At 49.3% G+C, this 21,386-nt stretch overlaps 1 protein-coding gene across 1 annotated transcript; it reads right to left on the reverse strand.

The window, feature by feature from the left end:
* Window positions 1-6,902: 6,902 nt before the first annotated feature.
* LOC144769989 (uncharacterized) lies at window positions 6,903-7,706 on the reverse strand. Its single transcript, XM_078654185.1, has one exon. It carries the CDS (start codon window positions 7,704-7,706, stop codon window positions 6,903-6,905), a length of 804 nt encoding a protein of 267 aa, XP_078510311.1.
* Window positions 7,707-21,386: the final 13,680 nt, after the last annotated feature.

A 21,386-nucleotide genomic window follows, 5' to 3' on the forward strand; every position in this document is an offset into this window, starting at 1 on the left:
GGGATAATCCTCGCCTCCGTGTCCTTAATAGAATTGAAAATTCTTTGTCGCATCTGCTAGACAATTTTTCATTCTATGTCAGTCCACGGAGGCTCTGATTATGCTAGTTTAAAGTTTCTCCACCACCACCGAGGCCACATCCACAATAGGTTTATGATAAAACGTCTTAAACGTGGAGTCAGATGACCAATCTGCCGCAGTCATGATGTCCTGAAGCCGAGAACCGGCACAAAAAGATTTTGAAGCCATAGCCCCTCTCAGAGAATGAGCTCCAAATTTGGAAGTATCAATACCTGCTAGACTCAACAACCAGGAAACCCACCTGGCCAGAGTCGCAGTGGCGACTGGTCGGTATGGTCTCTGCAATTAAATCAACAATTGACCAAAATCATTCCTAAACTCCCTAGTACAATCCTCATATAGTTTTAAACACTTCACCACACATAATTTACTGGTGACCGTCCTGAGCCTCGCCGAAGCGGTCGCTCCCCTCGCTGCTCCCTGCACATCAGCCTGCTTCTGCTGGTATCGTTAAAACCTCGCCGTGCACGCTCTGCTCTCTGTAGCGCCTATTAGCAGACTTGGTTAACACTGCTATTTGTTTGATAACTGTAGCGCCGTACCCCATCTCGTCCTGCGCTCTTTGGATCACTGCCATTTTGTGTGTTTAATTGTTGTTGTTGCTTAGCCTCGCCTATCAGCCCCGCACCCGCCTCCCGGCTGCTCCTCTCTCCCACAGAGATTAAACCCCCACACTGCCGGAAATAGCGCTGTGACCGTCCTGAGCCTGGGCGAAGCGGTCGCTCCCCTCGCTGCTCCCTGCACATCAGCCTGCTTCTGCTGGTATCGTTAAAACCTCGCCGTGCACGCTCTGCTCTCTGTAGCGCCTATTAGCAGACTTGCTTAACACTGCTATTTGTTTGATAACTGTAGCGCCGTACCCCATCTCGTCCTGCGCTCTTTGGATCACTGCCATTTTGTGTGTTTACTTGTTGTTGTTGTTTAGCCTCGCCTATCAGCCCCGCACCCGCCTCCCGGCTGCTCCTCCCTCGCCCCTCCCCCCTCCACTATCCATATATGACAGATGCTTTTACGCGCAGCGGTCGCGCCCCATTCGCGCCGAAAGGCGCGCCAAAGGTAAGCCCGTCTACGCCCGTCCGCGCCAAGCCCGCGCCCAGCGCCAGACCCCCTGGCCCCCGTACCACCCACCCCACCCGCATTACATACGACGCCTCCACCCTCTTAGCCCTAAATCCCGGCCGTCTCCCCAACTGCGCCCAAGCCGCTCCTGGACACACCCATGGACCCTTCACATGCAACTCCTGCAAGTATGACGGCACCAAGACCAACTCCACATCCACGAACACCAAACAGAGATCTGACACCAATCACCTAAAATGTATCCTACTCAACACCCGCTCGGTCCACAGACACGCCATCGACCTTTGGAATCTACTAGACACCATCTCTCCGGACGTCGCCTTCCTAACAGAAACATGGATGAATGCCTCCTCAGCCCCAGACATCACCATTGCCATCCCGGAAGGCTACAAGATCATCCGTAAGGACCGCACCAAGCAACCAGGAGGAGGCATCGCCATCGTCCATAAGAATTCCATCCGCATCTCAACTAGCTCAGACGTCAACCTCGCTAGCGCCGAACACCTTCACTTCCAGATCCACACCGACCCCAAGACCACACTTAGAGGCACCCTCCTCTACAGGCCACCTGGACCCCGTGCACAATTCAGTGAAGACATCACTGACTTTATCACCCCACACGCCCTCCCCTCCGAGGACTACATTCTACTGGGAGACCTCAATTTTCACCTGGAAAAGAGCAACGACAGCAACGCCACCACCCTTCTGGACAATCTCGCCAACCTTGGACTCAAACAACTTGTTAACACCCCCACTCACTACGCAGGTCACACACTCGACCCCATCTTCACCTCCAGCAAACATATCTCTTTCAGTCACACCACAGTTCTCCATTGGACGGACCACAGCTGCGTTCACTTTGTCTACAAAAAGACCACAACCCACAACCATCCTCAACCTACTCTGCGAAGAAACTGGAACAAAATCACCATCGACCAGATCTCCTCATCGCTTCTTCAAAACCCCCCTACCCACTCTTCGAACCCCAACCAAGCAGCCATTAACCTCACTCAATGGCTAACCAACAGCGCCGACAACCTAGCACCTTTGAAAAAACGTCAAATCAAACTAGGCAGCAAAAACGCTCTCTGGTTCAACGATGATCTTAAGAAATCCAAGAAACTCTGTCGCTCCCTTGAGAAGGCCTGGAAAAAAGACCCAAACACCAGCACCAAGGACGCCTTCAAAAACGCCACCCGCACACACCACCAACTGATCCGGACTGCCAAGAAAGCTGCACTTAAAGACCGACTAGACAACAACGCCCACAACAGCAAGGAATTATTCAACATAGTCAAAGAATTTACCAACCCCTCAGCCAACTCCAACGACATCACTCCCTCTCAAACCCTTTGCGACTCCCTAGCCGCGTTCTTCCACACCAAAATCGCAGACATCCACAACAGCTTCGACAACCAACCCGGAGACCAACCCTCCCAACCTTCTGCCGTACCCTCACCCCCCTTGAACATCCTTAATGACTGGAACCCTATCTCCACTGAGGACACCATCCGCCTGATGAATTCCATTCACTCAGGATCCCCCACAGACCCATGCCCTCACCATATCTTCAACAAAGCAGACTCCATCATAGCACCACACCTCCGAGACGTCATCAACTGCTCCCTCAACTCCGCCACCTTCCCGGAAAGCTGGAAACACGCCGAACTCAGCGCCCTTCGGAAAAAACCCACAGCTGACCCCACCAAACTCAAAAACTACCGCCCCATCTCGCTCCTACCATTCCCGGCCAAAGTCATCGAGAAAGCTGTCAACAACCAGCTCGCCGCCTTCCTCGAAACCAACAAATCCCTCGACTCCTCACAGTCCGGCTTCCGAGCAAAACACAGCACTGAGACCGCACTCATCGCAGCAACAGACGACATTCGAACTCTACTGGACAATGGAGACACAGTCACCCTCATCCTCCTTGACCTCTCCGCAGCCTTCGACACAGTCTGTCATAGCACCCTCCTACAACGCCTCAGAAACATCGGAATCCAAGGAAAAGCACTGCAATGGATCACCTCGTTCCTCACCGGAAGAACCCAGAGAGTCCGCCTTCCACCATTCAAGTCAGAGGCCACTGAAGTCATCTGCGGCGTGCCACAAGGATCTTCACTCAGCCCCACCCTCTTCAACGTATACATGAGCCCCCTCGCGACCATCGCACGCCAACACAACCTCAACATCATCTCCTACGCTGATGACACTCAACTGATCCTCTCACTCACCAAAGACCCGAACACCGCCAAAACCAACCTACATGAAGGAATGAAAGAAGTAGCCGAGTGGATGAAGCACAGCCGTCTGAAACTGAACTCAGACAAAACAGAAGTCCTTATCTTAGGTACCTCCTCCTCCGCCTGGGATGACTCTTGGTGGCCAGAGGCCCTTGGAAAAGCACCCATCCCGACGGACCACGCATGGAACCTGGGCATCATCCTGGACTCCTCACTCTCGATGAACAGACAAGTCAACGCCGTTTCATCATCTTGCTTCAACATTCTTCGCATGCTCAAAAAAACATTTCGCTGGACCCCCACCGAAACTAGAAAAACGGTCACCCACGCACTGGTCACGAGCGGCCTGGACTACGGTAACACCCTATACGCCGGTACCACCGCAAAACTTCAGAAAAAACTCCAACACATCCAGAACGCATCAGCCAGACTCATACTAGACATCCCGCGTAAAGACCACATTTCTAGTCACCTGAAAAACCTCCACTGGCTCCCCGTCAATAAGAGGATAACATTCCGCCTCCTAACCCACGCACACAAAGCACTTTACGAACTTGGACCCGAATGCCTCAACACACGACTTTCCTTCTACACCCCCTCCCGCTAGCTAAGCTCCTCCAACCAAGCCCTTGCTGCTGTACCACGCATCAACAAAACCACCATGGGAGGAAGATCCTTCTCCTACCTGGCAGCTAAAACCTGGAACTCACTTCCCATTCACCTTCGCCTCACTCAGAACCACCTAGCATTCAGAAAGCAACTTAAAACTTGGATATTCGACAAGTAATTCCCCACCCTTCCTCAAGCGCCTTGAGACCCTCTGGGTATGTAGCGCGCTATATAAATTATTTGACTTGACTTGACTTGACTTGGTGAGGAAATGCAGGGTAGGAAATACATTTTGAATGTGTTTTAGTTCGCTTCGAAATAGTAAAGGAAACTCCCATGGGAGTGAATACTCTACCTGCCAAATCCAATGCTCAAATATCCGATACTCGCCTGCATGAAATCAAACAGAGCAAAATCGTAAGTTTTGCTGAGAGTTGTTTCCGAGACAGACCCTCGTCAGCCGGCCAAGCCGATAAAAAACGCAAGACCACTGAAACGTCCCAAAGTTCAGTATACTTGGGTTGAGGGGTATTCACTAAACGGATTCCCGTGACTACCTTACCCACTAGGGGATGTTCTCCAACAGGTTTGCCATCTACATGCGGGTGTCCCGCCGAAATAGCTGACCGAAAATTGTTCACCGATCTATATGCCATGCCCGACCGCGCCATTTCTGACAAGAAATTCACTAACATATGGATATCGGATCCCAACGGATCTCCCTGTCGTCCGTTACACCAACCAACCCATCGTCTCCAAGCTGACTCATAACGCTTGTGAGTGGAAGGTGCCCATGCCTGTGACAAGAAAAAGAGAGTTTCCTGTGAAACCCCCGGCACTTGCCAACGGCGCCGGAAAGTCTCCATGCCAGGAGGGACAACTGATCCTGTAGAACCAACGGATGACGAAGACCCACCGGGTCCGTAAGAAGGTCCGGGAACGATGAGATTTGCACTGGCGATGCACATGCGAGACTCATTGCGACCGGAAACCACGCTTGTGCTTTCCAGCACGGGGAGATCAAGATCACCTCCGCCTTCTGCCGCCGAACCTGAGCCAGAACTCTCGGGATCATGATAAACGGAGGAAACGCATATAGAATGCCCGTCGTCCATGACTGAAGAAAGGCGTCCGAGCTGATCGTCAAGGGATCCGGACGCCAACTGTAAAACTGGGGAAACTGTCTGTTGAGCCGTGAGGCAAACAGATCTATCACACACGGACCCCATTTGTGGTCCAATGCCCTGAAAATCCTGGGATGCAACATCCAATCGCTAGCATCTCTCAAGTACCGAGAATTCCAATCTGCTGTCACGTTGACAGAACCCGGTATATATTCCGCCATCACCGAGATCTGATGTGCCAGGCAATAATGCCAGAAGTCCTTGGCTATCTCCGCCAGGAGCCGTGATCTGGTGCCGCCGAGGCGATTTATATACCGTACCGCGGACACATTGTCCATACGTAGGAGAATGCAGCATGACACTTTCTGAGGAGACAAAGTGCGCATCGCGAAGGAACCCGCCAGGAGTTCCAGGCAATTGATGTGGAGACTCAGCTCTTCGCGGGACCAACGACCCCCCGTCTCCACCGAGCCGCAACGGGCTCCCCAGCCCCACCGGCTAGCATCCGACTCTATCACCACCTCCGGGGTGGCCGCAAAAATGGCTCTGCCATTCCAAGCATCCATATGCTCTAACCACCAGTTCATCTCCGTACGAGCCTCTGCCGAAAGGGAAATCTGCTGGGCATAAGTCAAACCCTTGCGCAGATGCAATGCTTTCAACCATTGCAGGGCCCTGTAGTGCAAAGGGCCCGGAAAAATCGCCTGGATGAAGGAGGCCAACAGACCTACCAGGCGCGCTAAGGTCCTCAAGGAAATTGTCGGAGAGACAAGCGCTGTCCTCAATTCCTTCCTGATCGCCACCCTCTTCTTGAGAGGTAAGAGTAATTGAGCCTTCACCGAGTCGACCTGGAAGCCCAGGAATTCCATTGCTTGAGAAGGGATCAAGATGAACTTCTGTACATTCAGCAGGAAACGCAATTCCTGAAGGAGATGTATCGTCCATGAAAGATGGAGCGAGACTATTTCCGGAGAACGACCCAAAATCAGGATGTCGTCGAGATAAATAATTAGTCTTACGCCCCTTTCTCTTAACCACTGGACTATCGGTTTCATCAGTTTGGTGAAACACCAGGGAGCGGACGAGAGGCCAAAGGGCATGGCGGAAAACTCGAACCACCGGTTGCGCCACTGAAATTGTAGAAACCGCCGATGCGGAGGAAAAATGGGGACCGCCAGGTAAGCGTCTTTCAAGTCCAGACGTACCATCCAATCCTGTTCCAACAGGATATCGCGCAGCAAGTGTATGCCTTCCATTTTGAAGTGCCGATACACAACCCAGGCGTTGAAGTCCCTGAGGTTTAAAACAAGCCGAAAGCCCTGGTCTTTTTTGGGAACCACGAAGACGGTGCTCACAAAGCCTTGAGCGTGTGGGAAGGTCTCCACCACTGCTCCTTTTTGGATCAATGCATGCACCTCTGCGTCTATGAAACTCTGTTATGGTAGGGAAAAATGTAGGGGAGCGGGCGCTTGACGCTGCGCGGGGGAGGCATAAAACTCTATGTGATACCCTTGTACTGTTTGTAATACCCAGGGATCGGATGTGAGTTCTCACCACCTGTGAAGAAAGAGGGCCAACCTGCCTCCCACCATGTGTTCTGATGCACATAGAACTCGTACCTGAGTAGGCTGTGTCTCCTGAATTAGTCTGCTGTCCTCGATAGTTTCCTCTCTGACCTCTGCCACGACCTCCTCGGTTGCGGGAGGGATAGAAATTGGATCGTTGATTGCCTCTGCCTCGTTGCTCCGCTCCACGCGAGGTCTGATTAAAACCTCGGTCGGACCCTCGACCTTGTTGACGTCCGGCCCTGTGAAAAACACCGGTGTGGAACACCTTCCTGATGTTTGTTGCGCTTTATCCAAACGGAGAAGGTGGCAACGTACTTGCCCATTTCCTTCACAAATGTATCCCCAAAAAGCATCCCATTTGCCAGGGAACCTGCCTCAGTGGGGGCCATCTCCGCCAATTGGGAATCGATTCTCATAAGGAAAGAGCGTCTCCGCTCCGTGGAAAGGGCTACATTAGCATTCCCCAAGAAACACATGGCGCGTTGTGCCCATTCCAGGACATCTGACACGTCCAGTGGTGCATTTTGCTCTTTCGCCTTAACTGCGGCATCCAGAATTTTCATGAGGGGTCCCAAAACGTCTAACAACTTGTCCTGGCAGCCATGCCAGGCCCTATCCAGTCCCTTCTTGGGATCCTTTGCAAACTTCCTCATGAACGCCGCCATATTGGGGTCCAAGTCCGGCGTCTCTGCCACCTTTCCTGTTAAAGAGGGTCTGGGGCATTCAGATCTCAAAGTGGCCCTAACTCCACTCTCAAAGCCCTGACGCAAATTATTACCCACATAATGCACCACTTCAGGACAGGGCACCCATTCCGTAGATCTAGGATGTACAATGCTATTGGGGTCAAACAACAAGGTCTTAGAGACTTGACTATCGTCCGCCTTGTGTGTTGTGTGCTTCACTTTTTTGCTTTTCTTCCTAGAAGCCACCGATTCCCATTCCGAATCCGAGGTATCAGGCGGGGACGGGGAAGACTCCCCCGAAGTACAATTAGCCATTGAGTCATGATCCCTTATGACATTCCTGCGATCTGTGCTAACACCTCTGCCGAGGGAGTAGAGGTATCACCCTTACGGGCCGATTTAAACTTTCTCTTGCCATACTTTTGCAGGGGTTTAGTAAAAGGCTTGAGAGCCTTGATCAGGGCTTTATTAACTGACCCTTGGACGTGAGTATCCAGGGCCTCCACCAAATTTTCCTCCAACTGTTCTTCCTGTGGCTCATATTCTTCATACTCATTATAGTTGACCCATTGGTCATCCTCCTCGGCGTAGTACGCCATAGCTCTAAAGCTGGGAGGTATGGAGGAAGTTCTCAAGGGGGATCAGCCGAGGGGTGCCTCAAACACACACACACCAAAGTCCAAATACCAACACACAGTGAGGCAAGTCGTGAAGGTGGAAGGAGACCCCTCTTATATGCACACAAATGCTCCCCTCGAGCCTGGCTCTGATCCGGACACGCTCCGATTGGCGTTCGGTGAGGCCAAGGATTGATGCAGAGCTGCTACTCGTGATGTGCGAGGCAACTAGCAACTTCAAAAACAAAAGTCGGTGCCTCGCGCATGCGCACAGCGTATGGGGCACGAACTCGTCTGCTCCTTGTGCGCAAGAGACTCGCGTCTGCCTCCTCCTGCTCCACCACTCCCTGTCACGCACAATGCGCTACGGTGAATCGCGCTACAAGCGTGCCTGCAAATCACTCAAAACGGCGATAAAAACACACATACAACGCAAGCGGGGCAATACTAGTGAAAGCGCTCAAGCGCCACTACTATAAATCTCCCGCAATGCCAATACCATTAACCAAATAGAGAAAAGGGGAAAAATTCACTTAACTCGCTGCTGCAGCAGCAAAGAAAGAGGAGGTCTTCCTGTTTTCAGAAACTGTTATATATTGGACTAGACAGTGCTTGGTGCAGACTAGTGGAGGGGGTTGTCCTTCCGGGGTCATGCCAGTTTAAAGTTTTATTGGCTGCTGTTTTTGTCAGTAAAGATTAGAGAAGCATAATCAGAGCCTCCGAGGACTGACATAGAATCAGAAGCCTCTGCTTCCTGACATAGACTCTACCCACGCGCTGCGAGCAAACACTGAGCATGTGCAAATCAGGCTCATCTCGGGCTTAGCCTATCTGAGCGCCGATATAATACTGAGCATGTACACATCACGATTAACAGCAGGCATTTCCCAGGATGAACCTAACTACGAGCAGCGAGCAAACACTGAGCATGCACAAGTTACCACTTTTTCGGTGCGGAACACGTGCGTAGGGTAATGGTATACTACTGCGCATGAGTCAATATATTAAGGCTGTGTCTCTGCAATGAGTGACGTTCCATAGACGTACAGTGTGATGCTGCGCATGTGCGCAAGGAAGACGCCTGCTTTAACTCTTCAGGAAATGCAGATGCGCATCTCTCTTGAGCCCACTCTGAATTGAAAATGTCCTAGTTAACATGAAGGAAAGTTTCAATTCTATTAAGGACGCCAGAGTATGAGGATTATGCATTAATTTCTTCACTTTTATTAAACAGCACATTCAAAGAAAAAGTGAAAATATCACCTAACAGTACTACAAATCTCATGAACCACAGGGAGTAACCATGGCGACCATCAGCCAATCCAGTAACAGTCTGTGAGTCCATATAACACACTCCATGCTGTAATCCTTCCTCTTCTTCACTGAAGGAAGTTAAGCACGCTGCAGCTCAGTCCACCTTTGAATCCGAACCTAAGAGGATACGGAAATTGTTAAGACGTTTCCAACTGAACATACCATCCCCTGTTAACGACATGTAAAGTAATAATATAAAAAAATAACTAAAATGAATGTGTCCTCTTGTAACGCAACTGTTGCGATGTAAAGCGCTCGGATACCGGATACCTACAGGTCAAGTTCGCGCTATAAAAAACTCTGTAAAATAAATTTAAAAAAAAATCTACCATAAGACTTGTGAATGACATTTCAACCATAAACTTAAGTCTCTAACTTTCGGCGCAATTGTTGCATTCATAAGGTATCATTTTACAACATATGCATGCCTGCAAGGTTAAGTAACAAGAAGATTTGAACGACAATACAAAATAATAGTCTGTTTCTGAGTAGATACCAAAGTACTTCCCTGTTAGTCACAGAATCCATCTAGCCATTTCCAGTTGTTAATGCGAAGATACTCCTTTAAGTCCCCCAGGGCAGGGCAGCATAGAGATAGCCTGCTAGGGGAGGATAATACTCGCCTCTGTGTCATCAATAGAACTGAAACTTTCCTTAATGTTAACTAAGAAATGTTTCATTCTTTGCCAGGACTGGAGGTGAGGATTATGCATGTTTAAAGCTTACTTACAACCAATGCAACTATGCCATAGATTGGCTTAAAATAGAACCTTTTAAAAAATGGAGTCCGAGGACCAATCTGCCGCATTCATGATATCATCAAGCCTGTCAACTACCTGGATATCTTTGGAAGCCATAGCCCCCCTAGTCGAATACGCCCCAAAACCAGTGATATCAATGCCAGCCTCTGTCATGACCCATCTCACACAGCTGGCAGTGGTCGGAGAGGACACTGCCTTGAAAGGTTTTTTAATGGCAATCAACAGTTGCTGTTCTCTTGGAGGTCAAACCTCCATTGTCATGTCCTCGTATGACTTCAGGCACTGGACCACACATAACTTATGAGCCACTGGAAAAGCTAGATAAGATACCGACCCGGTACTCATCTTCATTCTCCTGGAATTGGTGAAGGTAACCCCCTCCGGGTAAAGATCCTAGCAAACAGGTCTAAAGCTCGCACATCCAAAGCTCTCTTACAAGAAATAAGACAGAGCAGCATCGCCCATATCGCCGAATTCTCCTTCCTAGAAAGGTATTAGTTATCTTGCCAGGCGGATAACAAATGCACGACAAAACAGACGGCCCAAAGGCCCGCGTAACAGGGCTCGGGGGGACAGGATATCCTGTTGCCTTTGAGGAATTTTCTTACCTAAGGATGTTAATCTACTAGAACATTGTTCACCGGCGCATGGCCTGTTGAGATAGATTACATGAAGGAGTTCATGGTGCAATATGCCAGTCCCTCCTGGAAAAGCTTGGCCCAAAAATTCACTATGTCTGTAACACTGGTGCCCAAGGGATCCAGGTGTTGCTCCACACACCAACAAACCCATCTCCTCCAAGCCGATCTGTACCTCTTGGTAGTCGTGGAGCCCACACCTGTTGGATGAGGAATTCAGCTCCCTGCAAAAGTATGACGTCTTGCCAAAGTCACCTGAAATCCGCTATGAGATTAAGATGGCCCTGGAGAACCAGAGGATGTGGATGGCCCATGGGATCCTCAGGATTTCAGAAAACAATGGCAGAGGTATCGGAGCGGCCCATGCTAGTTCCAGGAGAGAAGGGAAAAATGCTTGTGATCTCCATACCGGAGTAATCAGCACTAGAGAGGCCCTCTGATACCGGACTTGCGCTGCCACTCACTGAATAAAGAGAAAGGGGGGGAAGGAGTAAGCTTGATCCCTCGACCAGTCTTGAAGGAAGGCATCCATTGTCTCTGTCCCTGGATCTGGTCTCTAGCTGATGTAGCGAGTAAGCTGCATGTTCCACCTGGAAGCAAACATTCACCTGACAAGGGCCCCATTGCGTCATCAGAGCCTGAAATACCCTAGGGTTGAGCCTACAATTATTGGCATCCTGGAGGTACCTAGAGTTCCTGTCTGCCACTGAGTTCAGAGCTCCAGGAAGGTATTCCGCGGTTATGAGCGGGTCCATCCCAGACAGTTGATATATTGGACAGCTGCCGTGTTTTGTTGTTCATCCTCAGGAGTACACAGAACGATACTCAGGCAGTGGGGCCTGATTATGGTCTCGTATGCCGATGACACTCAGCTAGCGGTTACTCTCAGTGGGGATGCGGAGTTAGATGCCCCTAGGTTTCAGAATGGACTGAAGGCGGTGGCCAACTGGATGACGGCGAACTGTCTCCAGCTCAACGCAACTAAAACAGAGATTATGATTGTCGGTAAGAGAGCGGAGCTTTGGGGGGACAGGTGGTGGCCCTCGCAGCTGGGACCAGCTCCGACTCCGGTCTCGGAATTAAGAAACCTGGGAGTATGGCTGGACTCTGGCCTTAACTTTGTTGGCCATACCAAGAAAAACGCGGCCTGTTGTTTTGGTGTTCTTCGGGGCTTAAGACCTGTTCTTAAATTTTTTGATGCCCCGACCAGGCAGCTGGTGATTCAGGCTACAGTTATTTCCCGGCTTGACTACGCCAGCTCTCTTCTGGTGGGGGCCAATCAGGCAGAAATTACCCGCCTACAGCGTGTCCAAAATGCTGCAGCTAGAGCGATAGTCGGTCTGCCCAGATTCTGTTCTGTTTCCAACGTTCTCCGTTCCTTGCATTGGCTACCGGTGAGGAGGAGAATTCATTTTAAGGTCTTATGTTTGGCCTTTCAAATTTTGAAAGGCACTGCCCCTCAGATTCTGGCTAACCTTTTGTCCTTTTATGTTCCGACACGCTCTCTCCGATCCTTGGGCCAGGCTCTTGCCGTGGTCCCCCGATTCAAGCTGTGTCGTGCAGGTGGACGATCTTTTCGTGTGAGAACCGCGGCTATCTGGAACTCTCTCCCGGTGGAGATTCGTTTGTTGGAGGATCTCATGCAGTTCCGGAAAGCCATTAAAACGTTCTTGTTTTAGATCTGCCCCTTAGCTATTCTCTTCTGGTTGTGTTTTTTAGTAATGTTGTGTTTTACCTTGTCAGGCGCCAGGACGCTCCTTTGCTGGAGCAGCTGTGCGCCCAATAAATAACTATAACATAACATAACATAACATAACTTGATCCCTCGTGAGGGACGGAATAGCAAATGATCCCGCTAGTAATGTTTGATGTGAAGGGTCAATTCTTCCTCTATCCATCTGCCTCCCATGGAGATCGAGCCACATCTGGCTTCCCAGTCGAGGCGACTGGCATCCTATTATATCACAAGGTCCAGACAGGAACTGAAAATTGCCCATCCATTTAATGCCTCTATGTGTCTATCCACCACTTCACGTCCATCTTGGCCTCCAGCGCCAGTGACACCAGCTCTGAGTACTTAAGGCCCCTCTGAAGATGAGCCACCTTCAGCCTCTGCAGGGCCCTGTAGTGGAGTGGTCCCGGGAAAGTAAGATAACAACCCAACAATCCTGGCCAGCTGCCGCAGAGAGATTCGGTCCCTCCTGAGAACCCTCTTCAGTTCTTTCTTGATCTTGGTTATTTTCTGGTCTGGCAGGCTCAGGGTTGCTGCTCTGGAGTCTATGCGAAAGGCCAGAAAAGTCCTGGTCTGCTGTGGATTCAAATCCAACCTTTGTTGGTTGATGACAAACCCCAAATCCTGAAGCAAGTATATGGTGGTGTTCATATGAGCCACCAGAAGATTGTGTGATTGGTCCATCAGCAGTATATCGTCTAAGTAGATGATTAACCTGATGCCCAGTGTCTGGAGGTGTTCCACCAGAGGTTAGAGGAGCTTTGTAAAGCACCATAGTGCTGATAACAGGCCGAATGGGGGAGTACGAAACTAGAAGATCTGTCCTCTCCATTTGAATTAGAGAAACCTGCAATGTGGAGGAAAGATGGGGACTGACAGGTAGGCGTCCTTGAGATCTAGTTGTGCTAAACAATGGTCCTGGAGCAGCAGGTCCCTAAGGAGATGGATGCCCTCCATCTTGAAGTGACGATAGCCCAGCCACTCGTTGAAGGATTTGAGGTTGATCACAGGAAGGAAGCCTTTGTCTTTTTTCGCCACCAGAAACAGATTGCTGAGGAAGCATCTGGTATGAAGAGCGGAAGCGCATCCCACGCCCTTGGTCACAAGGTCCTGTACCTCTTGGTCGATAAGAAATGTGTCCTGTGTGGAGAAGTGCAGTGGGTGGGGTTTTACTGACTGAATTGGAGTTCTGTAAAACTCTATGTGGTACCTTTGCACGTTCTTAAGCACCCATAGGTCTGCTGTGAGCTCCGCCCATTTGTGTGTGAATAAACGCAGTCTTACCCCCAAACGGAGAGGTAATGAAAGTACGTGGCTCACCATTGTATCTGCCGTTGTTGTTGGCCCCTTCCGGGGCCCAAATGTTCCTGGCTCTTCCACCACCCTGGGTGGGGTAGAATGTCCCCTGGCAGCCATCGTGCCATCCATTGTTCCTTTTGGTCTGTGCTCTGTTTGACAGGACTGGTGGCCAGAGAAGCGACCCCTACCTATTCAGGCCCCTCCAAAAACCTTCCCCGGGAAGATTTTCTTCATGGGCTTTGTCAAGGGTCATAAAGGTTACGATGAACTTCCCCAACTCCTTGACTAAGGGTTCGCCAAACAGGGTGCCCTGCGCTATAGGCCCACCTCTGACGAAGAGAGCTCTCCTAGCTTGGGATCTATTTTGATCTGCAGAAAGCGACGCCATTTCACAGAGAGGGAGCAGTTGGTATTGTCAAGGAGGCAGACTGCCTCTGACCCACTACATCATCTAAGGAATCTTCACTGGCTGCCTATCTGTAATATAATTTACTTTCAGGCACTTGTATTGGCTTTTAAAGCCCTTCATGGCCTTGGAGCCCCTTACATTAGGAAGCAGGCGTCTTTCTACATCCCGAGCAGAAACCTTAGATCCTCAGATCTTCACCTGATGACAGTGCCTAGGTTTCCCCGCTCACGTAGGGGCGGACGCTCATTTCAGGTACAAGTGGCCCGTCTATGGAATCGGATGCCTGTTTCTCTTAGACAATTGGATGACTTAGGATGTTTTAGGAAACAACTTAAAACTTGGTTATTTCTGGATACTCTAATGTAAAGGTGCGCCCTGCTATGTCTTTATACGTTCCGCCCAGCGCCGGGACACTCTATCGAGTAGCTGTGCACTGTATAAAAAACAAATAACATAACATAACACATCATTTGTGGGGAGGGGTTTAAATGACTGCTTTGCCCGTTCAGCCAGCTCAATAATCTTTGTTATGGGCCCCACTACGTCCAGACGTTTATCTTGGCACGCCCTCCAGGACCGGTCAGTCCCCTGCTTAGGTTACTTCATGTATTTGGCAAAAAGGGTACACAGCTTAGAATCAATATCAGGGGTAGCTGTGACCTTATCCCCTAGGGATGGTCTGGGGCACTCCGCCCGGAGGCAAGCTTTCACCTCTTTGCTAAGTGGTTGGGGGTTCTTACTCGCCACATATACCATCACCTTTCTTTCAGGGACCACCTCCGGTGAGAGCGGACGATATATACCCTCGGAGTCAAACATATCACTAGGGGCAGCCCCCCTCATATGGCTCTGAGATGGCTGAATGCGGGCGCCAGAATCTACCCGCGTCCTGGGCCTCATTGGATGAGATGTTTTCAGTCTACAGATCACTCTCCCCCTGATCGGGGAACCCCTCCTCGGGGTCAAAGTCTGTTGCGACATCGTCACCAATTGTCCTGGGTGTCTCTTCCTCCTGGTAGGATGCATCCTTCAGCGTGCACCAACTCTTATGGATGACCTCAGCCGTATGGCTGAAGCCCTCCAGGTGCCCTGCATCACGCTTGATGGCCTTACGTATGGGAACAGAGGTCACCCCACTAGGCCCAACCCCCCCCGCCCTCAGGATCCCTGTGCCGCTGGAAACCTGGGCTGGTAGTTTGCTGAAACTTTCCTGCAAAGGGGCAAGCACCTGGGAAATGGCCTGGGTGACGAGCTTGTCCACCTCTGCAGGACGGCGCTGCTGGGGGGTGGGCCTTCCTCCTCCGAGGTGTATGAGGGTAAATAGTCAAGATCCCGCTGGGACTGCATCATAGAAGGGTAAGAGCACCCACCAGGCCCTGCAATAGTTAATAAGGGCAGGCCTCCAGCCCTGGTGCTCGGAAACTTTTACAATTAATTATATACAGTTAAGCCAGACAGGCTATGCCCCTTTTATCCTACCGCTCACACGGTGCCAAGCGAGGGTTGGAAGGCGAAAATGGCACAGAGCGTATAAAAGCCGCTCCAATCCCCTCAGCACGACACAATAGCAAGAGTGCTGAAAGAGCTGCAATGCAATGCGAAGAAAATGCGATCGGGAGCACGGAAGTGTGCCGCCTAGCGCACCTGCGTGCTATAAGAAAGCAGCGCTCGGGCGGTTGCCTACAGCGCATCAGGAAATCATGTCAAGTGAGCGTTGCTGCAGCAAGTCAGAGCACTCATATACAGTCAGTGAAATAAACAAAGCAACACCACGTCAGAAAGCCTAATACCCCCCTGAACAACTCAAGTCAGGAAAAAGGAATGAAAGGTGACTTGGCTGACGTGAAGCAGTGAAGGAAGAGAAATGACTACGGCATAGAGTGCGACTGTTACTGGATTGGCTGATGGTCGCCATGGTTACTCCTTGTGGTTCATGGGAGTTATACTACTGTTTAGTAAAAGTGAAGAAAGTAATGCATATTCCTCGTCTCCGGTCCTGACATAGAATTCTGTCAGGAAAGGAGGCTTCTGATTGTGCTTCTCTTTCTTTACTGAAGCAATACAGCAGCCAATAAAACTCTAAACTACATTACCCAGAAGGCATAGCTTGTCTTCTCTCCACCAATCAGCATTCACCCATCCAAGTATATAAACTCGTAACACGAAAGCCCTTCCTCTTTTTTGCTGCTGAAGCAGCAAAATAATGTACCTTCATTTCTTCAATATGATGTGATTGATTTGTATATTTACCGGTGTTTGTTGCAAGCGCTGAGCTTCAGATTGCACAATCCAATTATTTCATAATTGTTGGTGGAGTGGGAGAGGGACGGAGGAAGTCCCATTTCAACTTATGACTGACTCCTACATGCGCGAGTAGCTGTTCGGAGAAAATTACACTCCGGTCGGCTCCTCGCACTGTCATACACGATCAGCTTGTTCCTCAGTCCCTAGAACGCCCAATGGGGTGCAAAAACGATAAAGGCTACTGCCATAGGAGAGTTTGGGGTGACTCCCTCCACGTTCAAACAACTGAGCAGGCTGGCGCTTTACTTTATTTATAAATCTAAACTTGCTGACTTGAGGCTCTAGGCCTGCTAGGGTCCCATACTTGATCACCCCTGGGCTTACTCTCCCCTGAAACACCTCCATCCCTCCACTACCATGATGGCGAACTTTGCTGAGGAGGCAGACGATTATACTGAATACGGTGAGTTTGTAGAGGTACCTTACGAGCACTATATGGAGGAGCACCTTGTGGAGGCCCTGGGTTCAAACGTACAGGATTTGGTGAACAGAGCATTGATCAAGGCCTCACAACATATTACCCAAACCTTAAAGAAATATGGCAGATGAGTGTTGGGAGGACCTTTAGGGGAATCCTCAGTTAAAAATGTGCAGTTGGGTGATCACGGCGTTGCCCAAGAAATGTCTTCCTTCTGCAGAAGTATTGTCGCAGGTGGCCTCAACGGTCCTTAAAGATCATTGGCATGGAGGCTCCTATCCATCAGGTACTCTGGGTACCTCATCCACTTCCACCCAAGGAGTTTCCAATAGATCTTTTCCTTCCTCGAGGATACTTCAGATTCAGATAAGGTGCAGGAGAAACCACGCACAGCATTCAAACACATACATAAAACACATTATGTGGGTCCCTCCAATAAAAATCTCTCCAATTTTGATCCCAAAACATCATCCACCTAAGATCTACGGAATGGGTTCTATGCGCTGAGGTCGCACATTGCATTCAAGAGGACATGAGGCAGGGCTTTGAGCACAAAGTGCGCAACACTTTAAAATCGGATTGGCCTCGTCCTATCCTACTAGGTAAGGTAACGGGCACGCCAGAATTGGACCATAGTATGGCTACCTTTCTGAAGAAATTCTAAAAAAAAAAAAGGTTTGGAAAGAGCATTGCAGGGATGTCAAGACAAACTCCTAGATGTGTTGGGGCCCCTCACCAAGATCTTAGACCTGGCAGTCCGGGCTAAGGATTCAAATTCCAATCTTGGCCAGACTGAGGTTCTTGAACGGGCGCAGAGAGCTTCATGCTTTCTAGGGAACACCAACTGTGCTCAGTCTCCGACGTGTAGAAAGTCCTTTTTGATTAGGATTGATCTAAGAGGCGGGTTCCCTGGCCAACGGTCTTTTATTTGGCAAAAAATATGTCAAAGATCTGAGGAGATACGTCTCCACATTTTCGGCCATAGACAAGGCCCAAACCTCACTTAAAAAAGTTTTTCACAGTGGCCTTTTTGGCAGGGCAGGGCACGTCAGGGGTCGAGCGCCGGGCTGTGGATTCTATCAGGCCTCCAGAAGATACAAGACGAAGGGACGTGGTGGAGCACCCCAGCTCCAATTTTCATACCACCAGCAACCGGGGTGGAAGAAGCAAGCAAACCTGAGGTAGTTATAGAGGTTGAAACAACTCCAGTGACACCTCCTATTCAGGTAAGAATTGTTCCGTCTTAGGGGGTGTTGGTGGGAGGAAGGATTAGGTTTGTTTCTCCACCATTGGGAGAGTTTAATGCCAGATCCATGGGTCCTTCAGACAGTTCAGGTTTTTCACCTCGAATTGTCCTCTCCTTTTTTCCCCCCAAGCAGAAAGTTCTTTTATAGACAACAAGGTTGCGTCACTGTTGCAGAAAGGGGCGATTGTAGAATCAGTTCCTCACCCTCACTGCTTTGTCAGCACAATTTGTCATGTGCCAAAGAAGTATCAAGGGTTCCGCCTTGTTTTATATCACAAGGAGTTAAACTCCTGAAATGTGTATCGCCACTTCAAGATGAGGGCATACACTTGTTGAGGGATCTGGTATTAGAGGGAGATTGAATGGGTCGACATGTCCTCAAAGGTGTGTATTTGGCGGTTCCTGCAGTTTCAATGGTGATATTGATGGAATGAGTTTATTGGAATGCCCTTCGGCCTCTCCTCCGCCCCTTGGTGCTTCACCAAGTTGCTCAGACCAGTACTACAATACCTCTGGGAGAGAGGAGTTCCTCTGATCATTTACCCAGACAACGTTCTTGTCATGGCTCAGAGTGTCGAGATAGTGTTACTCCACTTATCTTGGACGACCCAGCTCCTCCAGGATCTGGGATTCATCATCAATATGGACAGGTCGGTCATGATCCCCTCCCAGACAAGGGAGTTTCTGGGGTTCCAAGTGGACTCTTTGTTGACACAACTGTTTTTTCCCTTAAAAAAGCAGATTTTGATCAAGAAAGAGTTGAGAGACAACTTGCCTCACCGACTAAATCCTTGAGGATTCTGGCTCATCTGGTGGGTCTTTTGGCCTCTTCAATTCAGACGATATTTATGGTCCATCTGCATTATCAGGGTCTGCAGCAATTGAAGATATTGCATCTTTGCAAGGGCTTGAGTTATTTGGAGCAAATTGTTCTATCCAGGGAAGCCAGGACAGAAATATCCTGGTAGTTTGATCATATGGATGGTTGGAATGGCAAGGCCATTTTCTCATCGATACCGGAAGTAGTGATAGAATCGGATGCCAGTCGATGGAGCTAGGGAGCCAGATGCAGATTGGTGGAGAAGGGGGTAGATGGTCCTCAGAGGAACTGCAACTGCATATCAATTGCCTGGAACTCCTGGGAGGTTCTTTTGCTATTCGAACTCTTTCCCCACAGAAAACAAGTTGTTGTATCCTTCTGCGAATGGACAATGTCTCAGCAGTACGGTATATCAATCATTTGAGGGGCACAAGGTCACGTTTGCTGGCAGAAATAGCCAAGGACTTTTAGCATTACTGCCTTCAACAGCACCACTCAGTGATGGCAGAATACATTTGGGTAGTTCCAATGTGATGGTGGATTGGACCTCCTATTTTCTTCGGGATTCCAGCGATTGCAGACTTCAACCCAAAGTGTTTCAACAACTGGACTTGAAGTGGAGTCCGTGCACAATAGATCTTTTTGTGTCTCGATTGAACACTCATCTACCCCTGTTTTACAGTTGGCGACATGACCTACAGGCGCTCAATTTGGATGCATTTCTTCAATCTTGGACAACAGGCACACTTTATGCATTTCCTCTGTTCGCCATGATTCACAGAGTACTGGTGCAGATTCGCCGTCAAGGAGCGGAGGTAGTATTGATCACTCCTTATTGGAAGGCGCATTCATGGTTTCCGGTGGCATTAACCCCCGTCCTGTGCCCCTCTGGTTCATCTCTCATTCTCGGAGCTTCTGCAGGACCTGATGGGATTTCCACACCCGCTTGTTATTCAGGGACAGTTGTCCCTCATGGCCTGGAGACTTTCCGGAGACGCTGGCAAGTGCTGGGAGTTTCGCAAGTCGCAATGTTTTTTCTTTCACAATCTTGGGCTCCCGCTTCACCCAAACGTTAACGAATCGGCTTGGCGTAGATGGGTTCGTTGGTGTGGTGAACAAAGGTGGATCCCCTGAAATCTGGTATTCATATGATTCTGAAGTTTTTTCAGATGTGGCCAGTCGGGGACTGGCGTATAGGACTGTTAATAATTTTCATTCCACGATTTCGGCAGACCATCCGCACGTTGATGGGAAACCTGTGGGGGAGCATCCTCTTGTTTGTAAGCTCTTGAGGGGCATTAGATTGGTTCAACCACCAAAACCTAGTAATCCCACGGTGTGGGATGTGGTACTTCAATTAATCAGGAATCGGCCCATGAATGAGTGACTTTCATGCACAGGTATCAGCTAAACTTACCCTGTTGTTGTGTCTCATTTCCTGCAGACGGGTCTCGGACATACGGGCCTTAGATTTGGCAGGTAGAATATTTATTCCTTCAGGAGTGTCTTTTACAATTTCTTAGCAGACTAAAACTAATTCCAAATGTGCAAGTTATCCTGCGTTTCCACATCAAAATGTTTAAAATGCAATGAGGATTGTACCCGTTAATTAAGAAATGATGTGACAGGCCAATTGTTGATATTCTTCCAGAAACCTTTCTGCCGAGTCTCTTCAGTGACTCTGGCAGATGGGTTAAGTGGTTGCTGGTCGAAGCCGGTATTGATGTCTCCTTCATTGGGGTCATTCAGTAACAGGGGCTATGGCTCCAAAGGCTTTTATAACTGGTTCCCGTTTGGAGGACATTATGGCTGCGTCAGATTGTTCTTCTGATTCGACATTTAAAACATTTTATCATAAACCAATTGTTGAAGTAGAATCTAATGTGGTTGCAAAACGTTAAACTAGCACCATCAAAAGTCTCCGTTCCTGTCACAGAATACATTTTTTTCAAGATAACACATCAAGAATTTTCAATTCTATTAAGGACACAGAGGCGAGGATTCTCCCATCCTAGGAATTGATGTGTTGTTCTATTTAATGTTATCTTTGATAAATGGGTTACCCGTTGGTATATTAACACATATTATGGTGATTTGTTATGCATTCTCTCCCCGTGCTGATGACGTCTTTTCCTAGACATGAGATATTATGGCTTCTGCTCTCTTTTCAGGGGCTGAGACCAAGATGACCTGAAGGGTCTTGAAGGACAAATGCTGCTGTTTCAGTGGAGGACGGAGGAGTTCCTTTTGTTCGTGGAACTGGTTGCGGGATAGTGTTGGAGGAGAAGTTGTAGTTCTTTGGGTTCCATGTTCATAGACTTAATTTGACTGGTTTGCAAAGAAAGCAGCTAAGATTCCTGGAGAAGCAATGGAGACAATTGCCCTCCAATGACAATTTAGCCTTGCTTCGCACAGCAAGATGCAAGTACCACAAACA

This window comes from Lissotriton helveticus, chromosome 7, assembly GCF_964261635.1.
Source record: "Lissotriton helveticus chromosome 7, aLisHel1.1, whole genome shotgun sequence".
Taxonomy (NCBI): domain Eukaryota; kingdom Metazoa; phylum Chordata; class Amphibia; order Caudata; family Salamandridae; genus Lissotriton; species Lissotriton helveticus.